Source organism: Martes martes (assembly GCF_963455335.1).
Source record: "Martes martes genome assembly, chromosome: 15".
In the NCBI taxonomy this organism is placed as follows: Eukaryota; Metazoa; Chordata; class Mammalia; order Carnivora; family Mustelidae; genus Martes; species Martes martes.
The window spans coordinates 1362693-1379780 of NC_137903.1; the positions used below are offsets into that span (position 1 = coordinate 1362693).

The following is a 17088-nucleotide window of genomic DNA, read 5'->3' on the forward strand; positions in this document are numbered from 1 at the left end:
CCCGATGTGGGGCTCGATCCCAGGACCCCGAGATCATGACCCGAGCCGAAGGCAGAGGCTTTAACCCACTGAGCCACCCAGGCGCCCCAGACTTCCACTCTTTACTATTTCCTTCTTTCTACAGATTCCTGCTTTCTAGAAATGAGTGGGATGGCTTTGCCCTTCTCACTGTCACTTACAGCAAATCAAGGGGAAAGGGTATTCGCTCCGTGTCAAGCGCAAAATAAATGTTCCTCGATCCTCACAGCCCAGGCTGGGAGGAAGCGCGGCGCACGAAGACGCTGAGACGCAGAGAGCGCGCGGGCGCTGCTCAGATCGTCCAGCTGGAAGAGCGTGGGATCGGGGAGCAGGCCGTCGTGTTTGACTCGGAGGGGTGTGCAGGCCCCCAAGGCCACCTTCAGGGTTGCTGACTCACAGGACTCAGCCTGCGGCCATACTCACAGCTACACTTCATTCCAGGAAAAGGATACAAAGCAGACGTAGTAAAGGGGAAAAGCGCACTGGGCAAAACGGAGGAAATGAGGCATAAGCTTGTACAAATTGTCCCCCGTCGAGTCACACAGGATGTCATCTTTGGCAATACACGGGGACAACAGATGTGAAATGTCTATCAAGAATGCTCATTACAAATTTAGTGCCCAAGGTTTTGAGGGTTTTGTCTCAATATTATATATTTTTTCATGTTTAAAGTTCTTTCATTGAACCTATCCCCTTAATCCACACATAAGTGCTTCAATTCATATTTAAAAGTACCTGTGAGGGGTGGGGTAGCTGGGTGATGGGCCTTAAGGAAGGCAGGTGATGTAATGAGCGCTGGGTATGATAATAAGACTGATATATCACTGACCTCTACCACTGAAACTAATGATACATTATATGTTAATTAACTGAATTTAAATAAGAAAAAAATACCTTTCCGTGTAAGACTCAAAGCATCAGAATTTTTCTTTTGCATTGGGTAATCACTATAATTTTGATTAACATATGCCTGATTAAAACAATGTAACTACACTTTCAAGATAACAGCTTTCTCAGGCATAATTCACATACCATAAAATACATTCTTTTCAAGGATACTCTGCAGTGGGTTTTAGTACACAGAGCTCTGGTGATGATCAATTTTCTGTATCAACTTGGCTCGGTTACAGTACCCATCGAGCTGGTCAAACATACTTCTAGATGTGTCTGTGAAGGTTAACTCTTAGATGAAATTAACATTTAAATTACTAAATTGTGAGTCAAGCCGATTACCCTCCACCATGTGGGCGGGATTCATCCAAAGACTAACACTAAGCTGAAGGCCTTCGTGAGCAAACAGCCCGACCTCCCACTCCTTGACCCTCCCCGGGGTCTCCACGCTCCCAGCCTGCCCGGTAGAGTTTGGACGTGCCAGTCGCCCAGACGCTGTGAACTGCGACCTTAAAATAAATCTCTAGAGGAGTGCGCGGCTGGCGGTCAGTACAGTGTTTAACTCTTGGATCTCAGATGTCTTGATGTCAAGTCTCACATTGGGCATAGAGCTTACTTAAAGAATAATACATCAAGTAAAATGTTGTCATAAATAAAATCTATTTAAAAAAAAAAACCCCTTCTCGGGGCACCTGGGTAACTCAGTCATTAAGCATCTGTCTTCAACTCAGGTCATGGTCTCAGGGTCCTGGGACCACGCCCCTTGTTGGGCTCCCTGCTCAGCGGGGAGCCTGCTTCTTGCGCTCCCTCTGCCCGCTGCTCCCCCTGCTTGTGCTCCCTCGCTCTCTATCAAATAAATAAAATCTTAAACCAAAACCCTCTCTATTAAAATGAGAAAGGTGGGGACCTAAAAATCCAGATTTGGGGGCACATGGAGTGAAGCGTATGACTCTTGATCTCAGGGTTGTGAGTTTGAGCCCTGCACTGGGTATGGAGATTACTTAAAAAATAAATCTTAAAAAGAAAAGAAAATCATAGAGCACATGGCATTTTGTGATTACCCTCTCTTATCCAGAGTAATGTTTTCACACTTCACCCATTTTGTTACCTGTCTCGGTACCTCACTTCTTTATTTCTTTTTAAATTTAAGATTTTATTTATTTGACAGGGGGAGAGAGAGAGAGTACAAGCAGGGGGAGCACACTGACCACTGAGCAGGGAGTTTGATGTGGGACTCAATCCCAAGACCTTGGGGTCATGACCTGAGCTGAAGGTAGTCGCTTAACCAACTGAGCCCCCCAGGCGCCCACCACCCAGGCGCCCAAATAACTTCTTTTCTAAGCCTGTTTATCATCGTCAGATTCAAGGAAACAGCTAAATTTGCCGAGACTCCGCTTCCGGGCTATGACATCACGTAACAGAATGCTCGTTCCGAAGAGCCTTGGCAGTACTCCCAGAGAATGTGGAACTTACTCTTACCTTCGTTAAGGTAAGAGAACTAAACCTTGGAACTTCATGTTGGAGTTAAACCATTCTCTTTCCACCCAGTACAGAACAAATAAAGCAAACTAATCCTTATTGCAGAACGTGTCGTCTACGCTCGCTCCTTTAAATACGCTGCTGGTGCTGGGTCCTCTGGGGAGAAAAAGGGGACTCGATAATCATAACACAGACAAGAGTCCCACAGTCACGAGGACCGGGAGTCGTAGTTTAAAAGAACACTGCAATGCACAGGGTCTACATCTACTCATAAGGAGGCTGCCCGTCACGGCCTATTCAACAGGTCATCCTGGTTTCTCCTCCTCCTCTTTCATTTGTACGAGCACTGCTTAGACTTCTATTATGAACCAGACACCAGGAAACAGACGGAGAATAAGGGAGTCAAATGATTGCGCACCTGGAGCTTACAATCTAATGAGGGAGACAGACAACTAACGAGGAAACAGAGCAATCACGGATTACAGAAAGAAATGGACAGGATGCTGTGATACAGAGTAAAGGGAGGGGCCCTCTTTGGAGTGACAATCAGGAAACAATTTTAAAGAAAATGACATTTAGTGGATACTGACATTAAACTCGTCCTTAAAGGACGAGAAGCCAACCCTGGGAGCGTAAGAACAGTTTCTTAGGCAGTGGGAATAACAAGCATGCTGGCGCGCTGGTGGGGAAGGCCTCCGTCTGTTCCAGGACTGGAGAGAAGACAGCAAGTCAGCATGTGGCAGTTTAGGGAGAAACGAGAACAGAGGGACAGGCATGACGGGGAGGGGTGGGTTGTTAGGGACCAGGTCATCTTTTTTTTCCCCCTTTGAATATTTGTTTATTTAGTGGGGGGGGGGGCAGAGGGAGAGAGAATTCTAAAGCAGATTCCCCGCTGAGTATAGAGCCTGATGAGGGGCTCGGTCCCAGGCCCCTGAGATCATGACCTGAGCCAAAATCACGAGTCAGATGTTTAACCACCGGAGCCACCGAGGCGCTCCTGGGACAAGGTTACTCTTAAAAGCTACAGTAAGGAAGTTACTGTTTAACAGTAAGACACTGCAAGGTTTTATGTATAATCTAGTTTCAGTTATAAGATTTCTTTTTTTACTGGGTGGGGAGTGACGTGGAGGGAGCAGGAATGGAAACGGACACGGGTGTCAGAAGGCCGCTGCGGGAGTCTGAGCCGGAGTCACGTGTGGAATGCACTTGAGAGCGACAATGGGACCTGCAGACAAGCGGGACGGACTGCACGGACGGCAACGGCCGAACTCGGGGGCGCGGACTGGATGCGGCTCTGGGGGAGGGGAGGGACCCAGGATGACGTCCCGGTATCGGTTACTGATCTGGTGAGCCCAGCGGCAGGAGCCCAAGAGGTACTGTGACCCCGACGCTAAACAGAGCCTTGACGTTTCCCCCCAAACTGAGCAGAAGGATAAACCCTGCTCCGTTTTCAGGCAGATGACTGATTAGGAAAGCGGTGGGCTCTCTCCCGATGATTATTACGTATCCATAATCAGCTCTTTCTGAACACGGGAACCTCTGAGACGGAAACGGTGAACAGCTGGGCTTTCCCAGGTGACATACTTGGGATGAAAGGCTACAGATGTAGTTTTTTTTTTTATTACTGAAACTTGAGTAAGAAAGACGTATGTCATTGTGACTCCCAGAGAGCAAAGAATTTGCAGAATTCTTCAGAATGAGAATAAAGTAAACGGTACAGAAAGAGCTCGACCTCACCGGAGATGCAGGAATAACAGGAACATGAAAACACTTCATCCGAACTCAAGAAATGCCGTTTCTTCTGAGCAATGTATTGTCTCTCTGGAGCACTCACCGACATGAATGGGCGCTGGGAACAGTCCGTACTCGTGCTCTCCAGGACAGTATTCCAGCTTCTCTTTCTTTAATTGGATCAACCGGCTCTTTGGGCTGCGATTGGAAAAGAATGGAAAGTTATCAGAGGCCATGGACTCTCCTCCTGTGGCCAAACAAAGAAAACAGACCCTGTCAAGAGTTTTTGTTTTGTGACTCCCGGGTGGCTCAGTCAGTTAAGCCGCTGCCTTCAGTTCAGGTCATGATCCCAGGGTCCTGGGATCGAGTCCTGCACGAGGCTCCTAGCTCGGTGGGGAGTCTGCTTCTCTCCCTCCCTCTCCTGCTCCCCCTGCTTGTGCTCTCTCTCTGTCAAATAAATACAATCTTAAAAAGTATTTGTTTTAACAGCGGCTTAAATTTTAAATGCATATTTTTGGGGGGAGGGATATCAAATACATTCATGTATTTTAAAAATCTATATTTTTGGACTTGTCTTTTAGGAATTACACATAAAAAAGAGCCCTGTTAGCATTTTCCAGCAGTTTTGCAAGAGGAACCAAAATTTCAGATCTGATCATAATAATTACCTTATACTTGGCCCATAATTTATAGTATGTATGTATGTATGATTTTCAAAATTTTTTATTTTTTTAAGATTTTACTCATTTATTCATTTGAGAGAGAGCACACGAGCCAGGGGAGGGGGGAGCACAGGGAGAGGGACAAGCAGACTCCCCACTGAGTGCAGAGCCTGACTCTCGGGTTGATCACATGACCCTGAGATCACGACCTGAGCCAAAATCATGAGCTGGACATTTAACCAACTGAGCCACCGAGGCGTCTCTGTTTTTTTTTAAATCTTTATTTTTTTATTTTATTTATTTATTTATTTATTTATTTGACAGACAGATCAAAGTAGGCAGAGAGGCAGGCAGAGAGAGAAGGGAGGAAGCAGGCTCCCTGCTGAGCAGAGAGCCCAATGCGGGGCTCGATCCCAGGACCCCGGGATCATGACCTGAGCCGAAGGCAGAGGCTTTAACCCACTGAGCCACCCAGGCACCCCCTTTTTTAAAAAATTTATTTATTTTTATTTATTTATTTGACAGACAGATCACAAGTAGGCAGAGAGGCAGGCAGAGAGAGAAGGGAGGAAGCAATTTTTTAAAAATCTTTTAAGTAAGCTCAATACCCAACGTGGGGCTTGAACCTACAACCCCGGGATCGAGAGTTGCAAGCTTTGTCAACGGAGCCAACCAAGCGGCCTGAAGATTTGGTTTATGAAGTACTTTCACATATTATCATTTATATCAATCCTATGAAGTAGGTAAGAAGAGATGTTAGCTCTAGTTTACAGATCTGAAAACAGATGCTCTATGAATTCAAATGATTTGCCATCATTTTAGTAGCTACTAAGGAGATTTAAGACCAAAACCCCAGTTTCCTGCCTGGCTCCTACTCACTGTTCTTTTTATTCTATTCCGCAACGTCTCCACAGACGCACCTCTTCGACTTGTCTGTCTGATTGGCCTGTGTTTCCAATATTTGGTATGAGATCAGTCTTGAGACATTTCACAAATACATAAAAGGGGAAAAAGAAAAATAAAAAGGAAACGAAGGAAAAGAAAAAAGGGTTTCCGAAGAGCCTCACTTAGTCTACTCGGATTTTATTTTGCCTTTAAGTTCTAGCAAATTAGGCTGATGTATTTCTTTCCCCTGCGAATCACAACATACTGCTGTCTTAGATTTTTTTTTTTAATTTGACAGAGCGAGAGAGAGATCACAAGTAGGCAGCGAGGCAGGCAGAGACAGAGAGGGGGAAGCAGGCTCCCCGCTGAGCAGAGAGCCCGATGTGGGGCTCGATCCCAGGACCCTGAGATCATGACCTGAGCTGAAGGCAGAGGCTCAACCCACTGAGTCACCCAGGCGCCCCCATACTGCTTTTTTAAAAACAAGTCTCTTCTATCTTGTTACAAGCAGGTATAGTAATACATATTTTGCAGGTAAGAAAACTGAGGCTCCCAAAAGTAAGTTATTTGTAGAACCTGAAGTTCTTAAATTTGAACACTGGTTCCTTCTACTAGATCATTCATTTGTTTGTTCAACAATTACTGAGCACTCACTAAGTCCAGGTCCTGTCTTTTTTTTTTTTTTTTTTTTTTAAGATTTTATTTATTTGGGGCACCTGGGTGGTTCAGTGGGTTAAGCCTCCGCCTTCAGCTCAGGTCATGGTCTCAGGGTCCTGGGATCGAGCCCCGCATCGGGCTCTCTGCTCAGCAGGGAGCCTGCTTCTCTTCCTCTCTCTCTCTGCCTGCCTCTCTGCCTACTTGTGATCTCTCTCTGTCTCTGTTAAATAAATAAATAAAGTCTTAAAAAAGATTTTATTTATTTGAGCAAGAGAGCGAGCGCGTGTGTGCACAAGCAGGGCAGGCGGCGGGGAGAGGGAGAAGCAGGCTCTCCGCTGAAAGGGAGACTGGCAGGGGACTTGATCCCAGCTCTGGGATCATGACCCGAGTGAAGGCAGATGCTTTGCCAGCTGAGCCACCCAGGTGCCCCTCAGGTCCTGTTCTACGTGCTAAGACAATAGTGGATAAGACACTTTACACTGTCTTAGGTACAAAGACAATACGTAGGTAAGAAAAACCAAGAAAACAGAAAAAAATTCAGAAAATGGCAAATGGTAGGCCAATAATTAAAATGTGATGAACAGAGAGTAACTGGGTAGGCTTTTCTGAGGAAGTGATATTCAGCTCAGTTTTAAGTGTCATTGGGTCTTGGCAATGACAGGAACGAGGAAACAGAGGAAGACCAGGAAGAAGGAAGTATCTGGGAGAAGATCACAACTGGAATGGGACCGAGAAGTAGGAGAAATAAAAGGAGGCTGAAGGAGTACAGATGAGGTCAAAAATTGTGAATGAGGTCATGCCAAGTGGTTAAAACACTGGCAAAGAGTTTGGGAACAGTTTGAAAGAAGAAAAGGAAAGATAAGAGGTCGTTCTATTCATATCTAAAAACCACTTTTCTCATTAAAAAAAAAAAAAACCCAAATAACTGTGAACACAGATGTGAAATTAAAAAAAAAAGATTTATTTATCTATCTTATCTATCAATCAATCAATCAGAGAGAGAGTACCCAGCAGGGGGAGGGGCAGAGGGAGAGGGAGAAGCAGGCTTCCCGCGGAGTGGCAGCCCAGTGTGGGGTTCATCCCAGGACCCCAGGATCACGTCCTGAGCGGAAGGCAGACGCTTAACTGACAGAACCACCCAGGTGCCCAGAGATATGAAATTTTATTTATTTATTTATTTATTTATTTGACAGACAAAGATCACAAGTAGGCAGAGAGGCAGGCAGAGAGAGAGAGGAGGAAGCAGGCTTTCCGCGGAGCAGAGAGCCCGATGCGGGGCTCGATCCCAGGACCCCGGGATCGACCTGAGCAGAAGGCAGAGGCTTTAACCCACTGAGACACCCAGGCGCCCCAGAGATATGAATTTTTGAAGTTCAACTATCCAGAGCCAAGCACTCCTGTGTCAGAGAAAATTTGGTCTACACTACAGTCTAGATTACCCAAGCAAATTAAATGGAGGACATAAAAGTTTCCATTTAGTGACAACAGGACTAGAGGCGAAGCCGAGACGCCACCCTGCTTCTGGAGGGTCAGCAAGCAGGTGACAAACAGCGGCCAGGCTGGGCAGTGCTGAGCCCCCGACAAGAGTGCGCACACACGAACTACAAAGAAATCCAGGGTCACCAGTAGAGCTGCAGTCCCCAACCCACCAAATGACACGCAAGCTCCCGACTGCAACCCCCCATCGATGACTGAGCGGTTCTCTAACAGCAGCTCCAGGCCGGACCCCGGAGCGCTGGTGGGCAGGACCCGCGGCGCCGCGGAGAGCAGGACCCCCGCGGGACAGCTGTGTCTCTAGTTCATGGCCACGCCTGATTCTGGTTCTGATTTTGGGCACGACCTCTGGTGTCCCTGTTGGTGAGAACAGCTTGGGACCTTCTCGCTCTCACGCGCCAGTACTCGGTTCCATGTAAGCTACACAGAGCGGTCAGTGGACAGAGAATGGGGCTCTCTTTGTCCGTCTGTCTTGGCGATTCTGAATACTCCGAGCCATTTTCCATGGTATTCCTGCGTGTGTGATACTAATAGTTCACATCACTTGGGAGAAAATCTGTAGCAATGGAAGTAACCATTTCAGACACAGAACTGCCACAACACAGAGCAGGTTAACCAGTGTTTCAGTGATAGGCGTTTACTCTGACCAGTGGCTGAAGCTGCAGAATGAGACTATTTCTATGTATCCATGTGTAAATGAAAAAAATCCTTGTGCTTTTCTTATCAAAAGAAAATAATCTGCCTTTCATTATGTTCTATTTATTAATGCAACCTATTCAGTATTTGTGGCTACCTTTCTCTCTTTAGTAGTTCATTAGTTTTAATAATTTTTTAAAATAAAATCTGAATTTTAATTTTAAAAATTTTATTTTTTTAAAAGATTTTCTTTATTTATTACAGAGAGGGGTGCCTGGGTGGCTCAGTGGGTTAAGCCTCTGCCTTCGGCTCAGGTCATGATCCCAGGATCCTGGGATCAGCCCTGCGTTGGGCTCTCTGCTCCGCAGGGAGCCTGCTTCCTCCTCTCTCTCTGCCTGCTTCTCTGCCTACTTGTGATAGCTGTCTGTCAAATAAAAAAAAAAAACAACAACTTTATTTATTACAGAGAAAGATAGCAAGAGAGGGAACAAAGGCACGGGGGGAGTTGGGAGAGGGAGAAGCAGATTCCCCACTGAGCAGGGAGCCTGATATGGGGCTCGATCCCAGGATGCCCAGATCATGACCTGAGCTGAAGGCAGACACTTAACTACTGACCCACGCAGGCACCTCTAGTTTTAATAATTTATCATTTAAATTAAATTCCAAGATATTAAATCCAAACAGGCAAATCCACCGTCAAGTGGGAGAAAAAGCATAGAAATATTTAAGAAAACATAGAAAAAGCGAGCATTTCTAACACTGATTGCTAATGGTGATGAAGTTTATCTTCGGTGCCGTCTGTGACCATGTCTTGACTTTAGGCATTTATTACCTTATTCTCGAATCCTGGCCCCAAAACCCAAGTAATGAAACTACTAAGGCGTCTTCCTCTAAGTTTCCTGAACAGCTACTGAGGCACAACGGGGGCTTGTTCCGGCACCTTCTCAAGAGGAGGGTAAGGGGATGTCTGGCAGAAAGCAGACTTTGATGAACATATCAGTATTCTGAAACTGTCTTATTTGGCAAACAAATGGTGTGAAGAGAACCTGAAAATCAGGAAGAAGTTCAAGTTCCTAGGTTAACAAAAGGTAAAGTCGTATTTTATGAATGTGAATTATGCTTTATCTGGTGGAAATTTCTAAGTTTGGAGAAAAGCATATTAATGTTCCTGTAAAGGACGGAAATAACTGTCAAAACTCTATCCTTTTATCAAGAACGATTTTTCTTTCTTTCTTTTTCTCCCAGATTCAGAGAGACAGTCACGGCGTAGGTCTTACCGGCTCTGCTGGAGGAGTTCAGAGAGTCGTCCGTGACACGTCTTCGTTCTCGAGGAGCTTCGGATTCAACCCGTCAGAGTGACGACACTGAGGACCCCATTAATCAGCGTCCTCATTAATCCTCATTAATTATGAGATTACTGGTAATTTAAGAGGTAACCAAAGCCACCACTCTTACCATCTAACAGTGGTTCCTGATTTCCCATACAGTCGGCCAGAAGCCTCAGCCACGAGCAGAAGCTCAGCTAAAGGAAACATCAGAAAGGCTTTGGGGAAGGGCTGCGCCTGTCATTTCTGACTAATGATACCATCGGGGGCAGAATTAGGGCCACGGGTCCTCAGTATGAGCCGGAGGCATTACCTCGGACAGACACCTGTTACGACTGTAAAAAGGGTCAGAAGTTGAGTTTCCAGGGCATTTTTAACTGAAAACAAACCAACTTATGAAAGTAGACTGCTTAACTCAACACCAGCCAAGTAAGAATTAATCACCAGGACTGAACAAACTGATTTAAGTGTAATAAATACTGTGTCTTTACTGAATGTCTGATAAAGACCTTTTCTTTCTATGACCCTTGAGTTCATAGGCTGTACTTGTCCGAACTGGAAGTAAATGTTCTTTAACCGGCACACTGTTCCCAGTATCTTAAGTTCAGAGAAATATCCCATAAAGGTTAATATAGATTAAAAGCCTACAGAAAAACTTAACTAAATTTTTGTAAAACAAAACAAAACAAAACAAAAACACATTAGTTGGCCTAACTAGAAAATTATTCAGAGTATTATATACATATATATACACACTACAAAGTGAGTTTTATGTTCCTGTTCAGGGAAACAACCCAGTTTTTTCCTTCCTATGTCGTAAGGAAAGACAAAATTAAAAGAAAAGAAAAGAAAAGAAAACCCAGTTCTTTCTTACTGTGAGTTTCTTTCCCATTTGTCTCTTTATTTTTACACAAAAATACTCTACTTCTGAGGCTTCTGGTCATGTGTGGAGGGTTCTACCCCACACCAAGCAACTCCCTGTGACACCAGCTGGGTGTGTTACGATTTAACTCAATTCTGACACGGTCAACCGGAGACAGTACCAGATCCCACAGGTTAAGGGTTCAGTCCCACCAGACTGTGCCCACCGCCCTCCAGGTGCCAATCACAACGAGTACCAGGTCCTTCTGTTACTCATAACTTCTGCCCTGTTTGGATACAAACCAGGGGTTACCATGGCCCCCCTCCTGGCATCTGACTGATACGCAAGAGCGGTTCACAGAACTCAGACAAACACTTACATTTACCCGTTTAGTGAGGGACTGTAACAAACAGAACCAGTTTTTAACCAGCTGCCTGTCCGCCCATCCAGCAGCTCACAGCTGGCAAACAGCAATGCCCGGTGGCCTCTCCATGAAACAGGCCCATTAACTGATCTTAATAGGTGAGGCCTCAAGGGCGTAGGCTTCTAATTAAACACACTTAAGACTTATACAGAACATTCCATCCAAAAGCAACAGAATACACATTCTTCTCAAGCACACATGGAACATTATCCAAGACAGATCAAACGTTAGGTCCTAACACAAATCTTAGTTAAGAAGACGGAAACCCTATCAACCATATTTTCCCATCACAATGGTACTGAAGTAGAAATCAACCATAGGAATAAAACTGGAAAATTCACAAATATGTGGAGATTAGAAAACATGCTACTGGACAACCAATGAGCCAATGAAGAAATCAGACACATGAAAAAATGTTCATCATCACTAGCCATCAGGGAGATTCAAATTAAAACCACACTGAGATACCACCTTACACCAGTTAGAACGGCCAAAATTAGCAAGACAGGAAACAACGTGTGTTGGAGAGGATGTGGAGAAAGGGGAACCCTCTTACACTGTTGGTGGGAATGCGAGCTGGTGCAGCCACTTTGGAGAACAGTGTGGAGATTCCTCAAGAAATTAAAAATAGAGCTTCCCTATGACCCTGCAATTGCACTACCAAAGATACAGATGTAGTGAAAAGAAGGGCCATCTGTACCCCAATGTTTATAGCAGCAATGGCCACGGTCGCCAAACTGTGGAAAGAACCAAGATGCCCTTCCATGGACGAATGGATAGGGAAGATGTGGTCCATGTACACTATGGAGTATTATGCCCCCATCAGAAAGGAAGAATACCCAACTTTTGGAGCAACATGGACGGGACTGGAAGAGATTATGCTGAGTGAAATAAGTCAAGCAGAGAGAGTCAATTATCATATGGTTTCACTTATTTGTGGAGCATAAGAAATAACATGGAGGACATGGGGAGATGGAGAGGAGAAGGGAGTTGAGGGAAACTGGAAGGGGAGGAGAACCATGAGAGACTGTGGACTCTGAAAAACAACCTGAGGGTTTTGAAGGGGCGGGGGGTGGGAGGTTGGGGGAGCCAGGTGGTGGGTATAGGGGAGGGCACGGATTGCATGGAGCACTGGGTGTGGTGCAAAAACAATGAATACTGTAATGCTGAAAAAAAAAAATTTTTTTTAAAAATATCTTGAGGCAAATGAAAAGGGAAATACAATACACCAAAACTCAACGAATACAGCAAAAACGGTTATAAGAGGGAAATTCATGGTGATAACTGCTTACATTAAGAAATAAGAAAGATCTCAAACAAACAATGTAACTTTATACCTCAAGCAACCAGAAAAAGAAACTAATACTTCGAAGATCAGGTGCAAGACAAGGATTCCCATTCTCTCCAGTTTTATTCAACACAACACTGGAAGTCCTAACCAAAACACCAGACATGGAAAAAAAAAATGTAAAAGGCATTGAAACTGGTACGGCAGACGGTAACTGTCCATATGGGCAGATGACCTACTACTACACACAGAAAACCCTAATGATTCCACCAAAAAATTACTGGAGTAATAAAAGGCTTTAGTAAAGTTGCAGGATAGAACATCAATACAAAGAAATTAGTTATGTTTCTATGCACTAAATAAGTAGCAGAAACAGAAATTAAGAAAATCACCCCATACACAAGTGCACCAAAAAGAATAAAATACCGGGGAATAAATTTAACCAAGGAGGTAAAAGACCTACACTCTGAAAACCGTAAGAGAGCGAGGGAAGAAACTGAAGATGACGCAACAAAGGGAACGATGTCCCCGCCCGTGCGCTGGAAGAACTCATGTTAAAATGTCCGCACCAGCCGACGCGCTTATCAAAACACCAACAACGTGGGGTGCCTGGCTGGCTTAGTCGCAACTTCTGATCCTGGGGTTGTGAATTCAAGCCTTACGCTGGGTGTAGAGATTGCTTAAATAAATAAGTAAATAAATAAATAAACAAATTAAAAAAAACAAACATTTGTCACAGACCTAGAACAAAGAATCCTAACGTTTGTACGGCACTCGAGGACTCTGAATAGCCCGTCTTAAGCAAGAAGAACAAAGCTGGATGTATCACAGCCCCAGAGTTCAAGACCTCAAAGCGGTAACCGAAGAGTGCGGCACGGGCACAGAAATAGACACAGATCCGGGGAACAGAGAGAGAGTCACACCAGGACACTGAAAGAAAACAAAGTTGTAGGCCAACTAGTCCTCACGAACAGAGACGCAAATATTTTCAACAACGTATTAGCAAAATAATATCAAGATACATTAAAAGGCACATACACCAAGGTCAAGTGGGGATTTATTCCGTGGATAAACACGCGGCAACCAGAGCACAAACACGCCACGTGACACAGCACCGCGCTGGCAACGCAGGACACGACCTGCGCGACCCCGTGCACTGACGCAGAAGTACCTGACAGAACTCAACAGCCACTCCCAGCAAAGACCCCCGGCAAAGACCCCCGGCAGGGCGGGCGTGAAGGCGGCCACCGTGACATCACAGAGGCCACCTATGAGAAGCGCCCAGCTGTTGGCACACCCCGTGGTGTGAGAGCTTTTCCTCCAAGATCAGGAACAAGACAAGGATGCCCACTGTCACTACTTTAACTCAACACGGAACCGAAAGCCCTCATCAGCGCAATCAGGCAGGACACAAGCAGCATCCAGACCGGAAAGGAAGAAGTAAAGCCATCTCCATTTGCAAACGACATGATACCGTATTTAGAAAAACCCTAAACACGCCACAAAAAAAATTGTTTGACCTGATAAATTCAAGAGAGTTGAATGATACAAAATCAAAATATAAAGATCGGTTGCATTTCTATACACTGATAATGACCTACCAGAAGGAGAAATTAAGAAAACCATCTCATCTGCAGCAGCTGCAGGCAGAGTAAAACATCCAGGAACAAATTTAAGCAGCAAGGTGAAAGACCCGTACACCAAAAACTAGGTTACTGATAAAAGGGGGGCGCCTGGGTGGCTCAGTGGGTTAAAGCCTCTACCTTCAGCTTATCATGATCCCAGGGTCCTGGGATCGAGCCCCACATTGTGCTCTCTACTCGGCAGGGAGCCTGCTTCCCCCCCTCCCCCGCCTGCCTGTGATCTCTCTCTGTGAAACAGATGAATAAAATCTTAAAAAAAAAAAAAAAAGAACTGAAGAAGACCGTTAACTAAAAGACAGTCCGTGTTCAGGGGCGGGAAGAATACTGCTAACGGGTCCGTGCCACCCACAGCCAGTGCAGAGTCAGTGCAACGCCTGTCAAGACTCCCCTGGCATTTCCACAGAAACAGAACAAACAAGCCCCAAATTTGTGTAGAATTACAAAAGACCAAAGCAACAAAGAAGAACAAAAAAGCTGGAGGCCCCGCACTTCCTGATTTCAAGCTACACTGCGAAGCCGCTGGAGTCCGACCAGCAGGGCACTGGCGCGAGGGCGCACGCGTGAGCGGGACCGAAGACACGACCGGAAAGACGCACGCGCACCAACGGCCAATTCATCTGTGACCCAGGGGCCCAGAACAGACGAGGGAGAGCTGGGGGTGTCCGCGACAGACGGCGGGGGACGCGGACCGCCACGTGCGGAGAAGAACCCAACTCCTGGGGTGGCTCACGCCCGCCACGCGCGGGCACCAGCTCCAAAGCCATCAGACGCTCGGTGAGACCCGCACTGGGGCGCCCCGGAAAGACGCCGCAGGCTGCGCTCCTCGACGCCAGTGCCGGGGAGGACGTGCTGGGTCTGACACCAGAACCAAGGCGACAACGGCAGAAATACGGACGTGGGACGACCTCAGCCCAAAAGCGTTTCTCGACAGCAAAGGAAACACCAGCAAAGTGAAAAGGAACCCGCAGAACGAGAGGACGTTACGGTACATCGTCCGCGGTGACACCCACGCAGACTAAGAACTCAGATAAGCCAACGTCAACAGAACTGGCGGTCCAACCGAGAACCGGGGTCCAACCGAGAACCGGCGGTCCAACCGAGAACCGGGGGTCCAACCCAGAACCGACGGTCCAACCCAGAACCGACGGTCCAACCCAGAACCGGGGGTCCAACCCAGAACCGACGGTCCAACCCAGAACCTACGGTCCAACCGAGAACCGGGGGTCCAACCGAGAACCGGGGTCCAACCGAGAACCGGCGGTCCAACCGAGAACCGGGGGTCCAACCCAGAACCGACGGTCCAACCCAGAACCGACGGTCCAACCGAGAACCGGGGGTCCAACCCAGAACCGACGGTCCAACCCAGAACCTACGGTCCAACCGAGAACCGGGGGTCCAACCGAGAACCGGGGGTCCAACGGAGAACCGGGGTCCAACCGAGAACCGACGGTCCAACCGAAAACCGGGGGTCCAACCGAGAACCGGGGTCCAACCGAGAACCGACGGTCCAACCCAGAACCTACGGTCCAACCGAGAACCGGGGGTCCAACCGAGAACCGGGGGTCCAACCCAGAACCGGGGGTCCAACTGAGAACCGGGGTCCAACCGAGAACCGGTGGTCCAACCCAGAACCGACGGTCCAACCCAGAACCGACGGTCCAACCGAGAACCGGGGGTCCAACCCAGAACCGACGGTCTAACCGAGAACCGGGGTCCAACCAAGAACCGGCGGTCCAACCCAGAACCGACGGTCCAACCGAGAACCGGCGGTCCAACCCAGAACCGGGGTCCAACCGAGAACCGGCGGTCCAACCCAGAACCGACGGTCCAACCGAGAACCGGGGGTCCAACCCAGAACCGACGGTCTAACCGAGAACCGGGGTCCAACCGAGAACCGGCGGTCCAACCCAGAACCGACGGTCCAACCGAGAACCGGCGGTCCAACCCAGAACCGGGGTCCAACCGAGAACCGGCGGTCCAACCCAGAACCGACGGTCCAACCGAGAACCGGGGGTCCAACCGAGAACCGGCGGTCCAACCGAGAACCGGCGGTCCAACCGAGAACCGGGGGTCCAACCGAGAACCGGGGGTCCAACCCAGAACCGGGCACGGTGTCTGAGCGCGTCACCGACGGCGCACGAGCGGCCAAGCGCCAGGAGAAAGTGGGGCTCAGCGGCCCCAAGGACGACGGAAATGCGCATCAAAATGACGGGCTACGCCAGAAACGAGGAGCGCCGGGGTGCGGGGTGCGGGGTGCGGGGAGCGGACGCTTGTGCTCCGCCGGGCCCGACTGGCACGCGCCCGGGGAAGCACGGCGGGGGTTCCTCAAAGTACCGCCCGGGACCCAGCGGTCCCGGCTCCGGGTGCCGCCCACGCCGCGGCGGCGCGAGCACGCGCACACGCGCACACGCACGCACACACGCACGCACACGCACGCACGAGAAGGCTATTGAGTCCTAAACCGAAGGACGTCCCGGGCCGCCGGACTGGCGCAGTCGGTTGAGCGACCGACCGGCTCTGGTTTCCGCTCGGGCCGTGATCTCAGGGTCATGGGGTCTGCTCGAGACTCTCTGTCCCTCCCTCCCTCTGCTCCTCTCCCTTACCCTCCCTAATAAATAGTTTTTTTCCCCCAAATAAATAAGTCTTAAAAAAAAAAAAAAAAAAGATTCTCCCCCTCTCTGTCCCTGCGCTGCGTTCGCACAAACCAAGCTGTCCCCTCACGTGTGATGGCACAGACGGAAGCGTTATGTGCGACGAAAGGAGAGCGCCAAGGGCAAATGCCACACGATCCCCTGCGCATGTGGCACCTTCGAGAACAACAACAAAACCTCGAGCTCACAGACACAAGGAACAGACTAGTGGTCGCCGGAGCGGGAGCTGCGGGCTGGGTGAGACGCGGGACGGTGGTCACCGGGCACAAGCCTCCGGACCCACTGAGCCACCCACGCACCGCAGAAAATCCTAATTTTTGTACAACAGTCTAATTTACTCAGGTGACAGAATTTATTGAGGTAAGTGTTTAAATAAACTTTTTTTTTTTTTAAAGATTTTATTTATTGGGGCACCTGGGTGGCTCAGGGTGTTAAAGCCTCT

At 47.8% G+C, this 17088-nt stretch overlaps 1 protein-coding gene across 1 annotated transcript in view; it reads right to left on the bottom strand.

Annotated features, from left to right (window-relative positions):
* Nucleotides 1–17088, bottom strand: part of ASH1L (ASH1 like histone lysine methyltransferase) — a 190086-nt gene that overhangs the window by 51310 nt on the left and 121688 nt on the right. The window contains exon 7 of the mRNA XM_080825089.1: nucleotides 4223–4317. Within this exon, the coding sequence (XP_080681215.1) occupies nucleotides 4223–4317 (95 nt within the window). The remainder of the gene's footprint in view (nucleotides 1–4222; nucleotides 4318–17088) is intronic.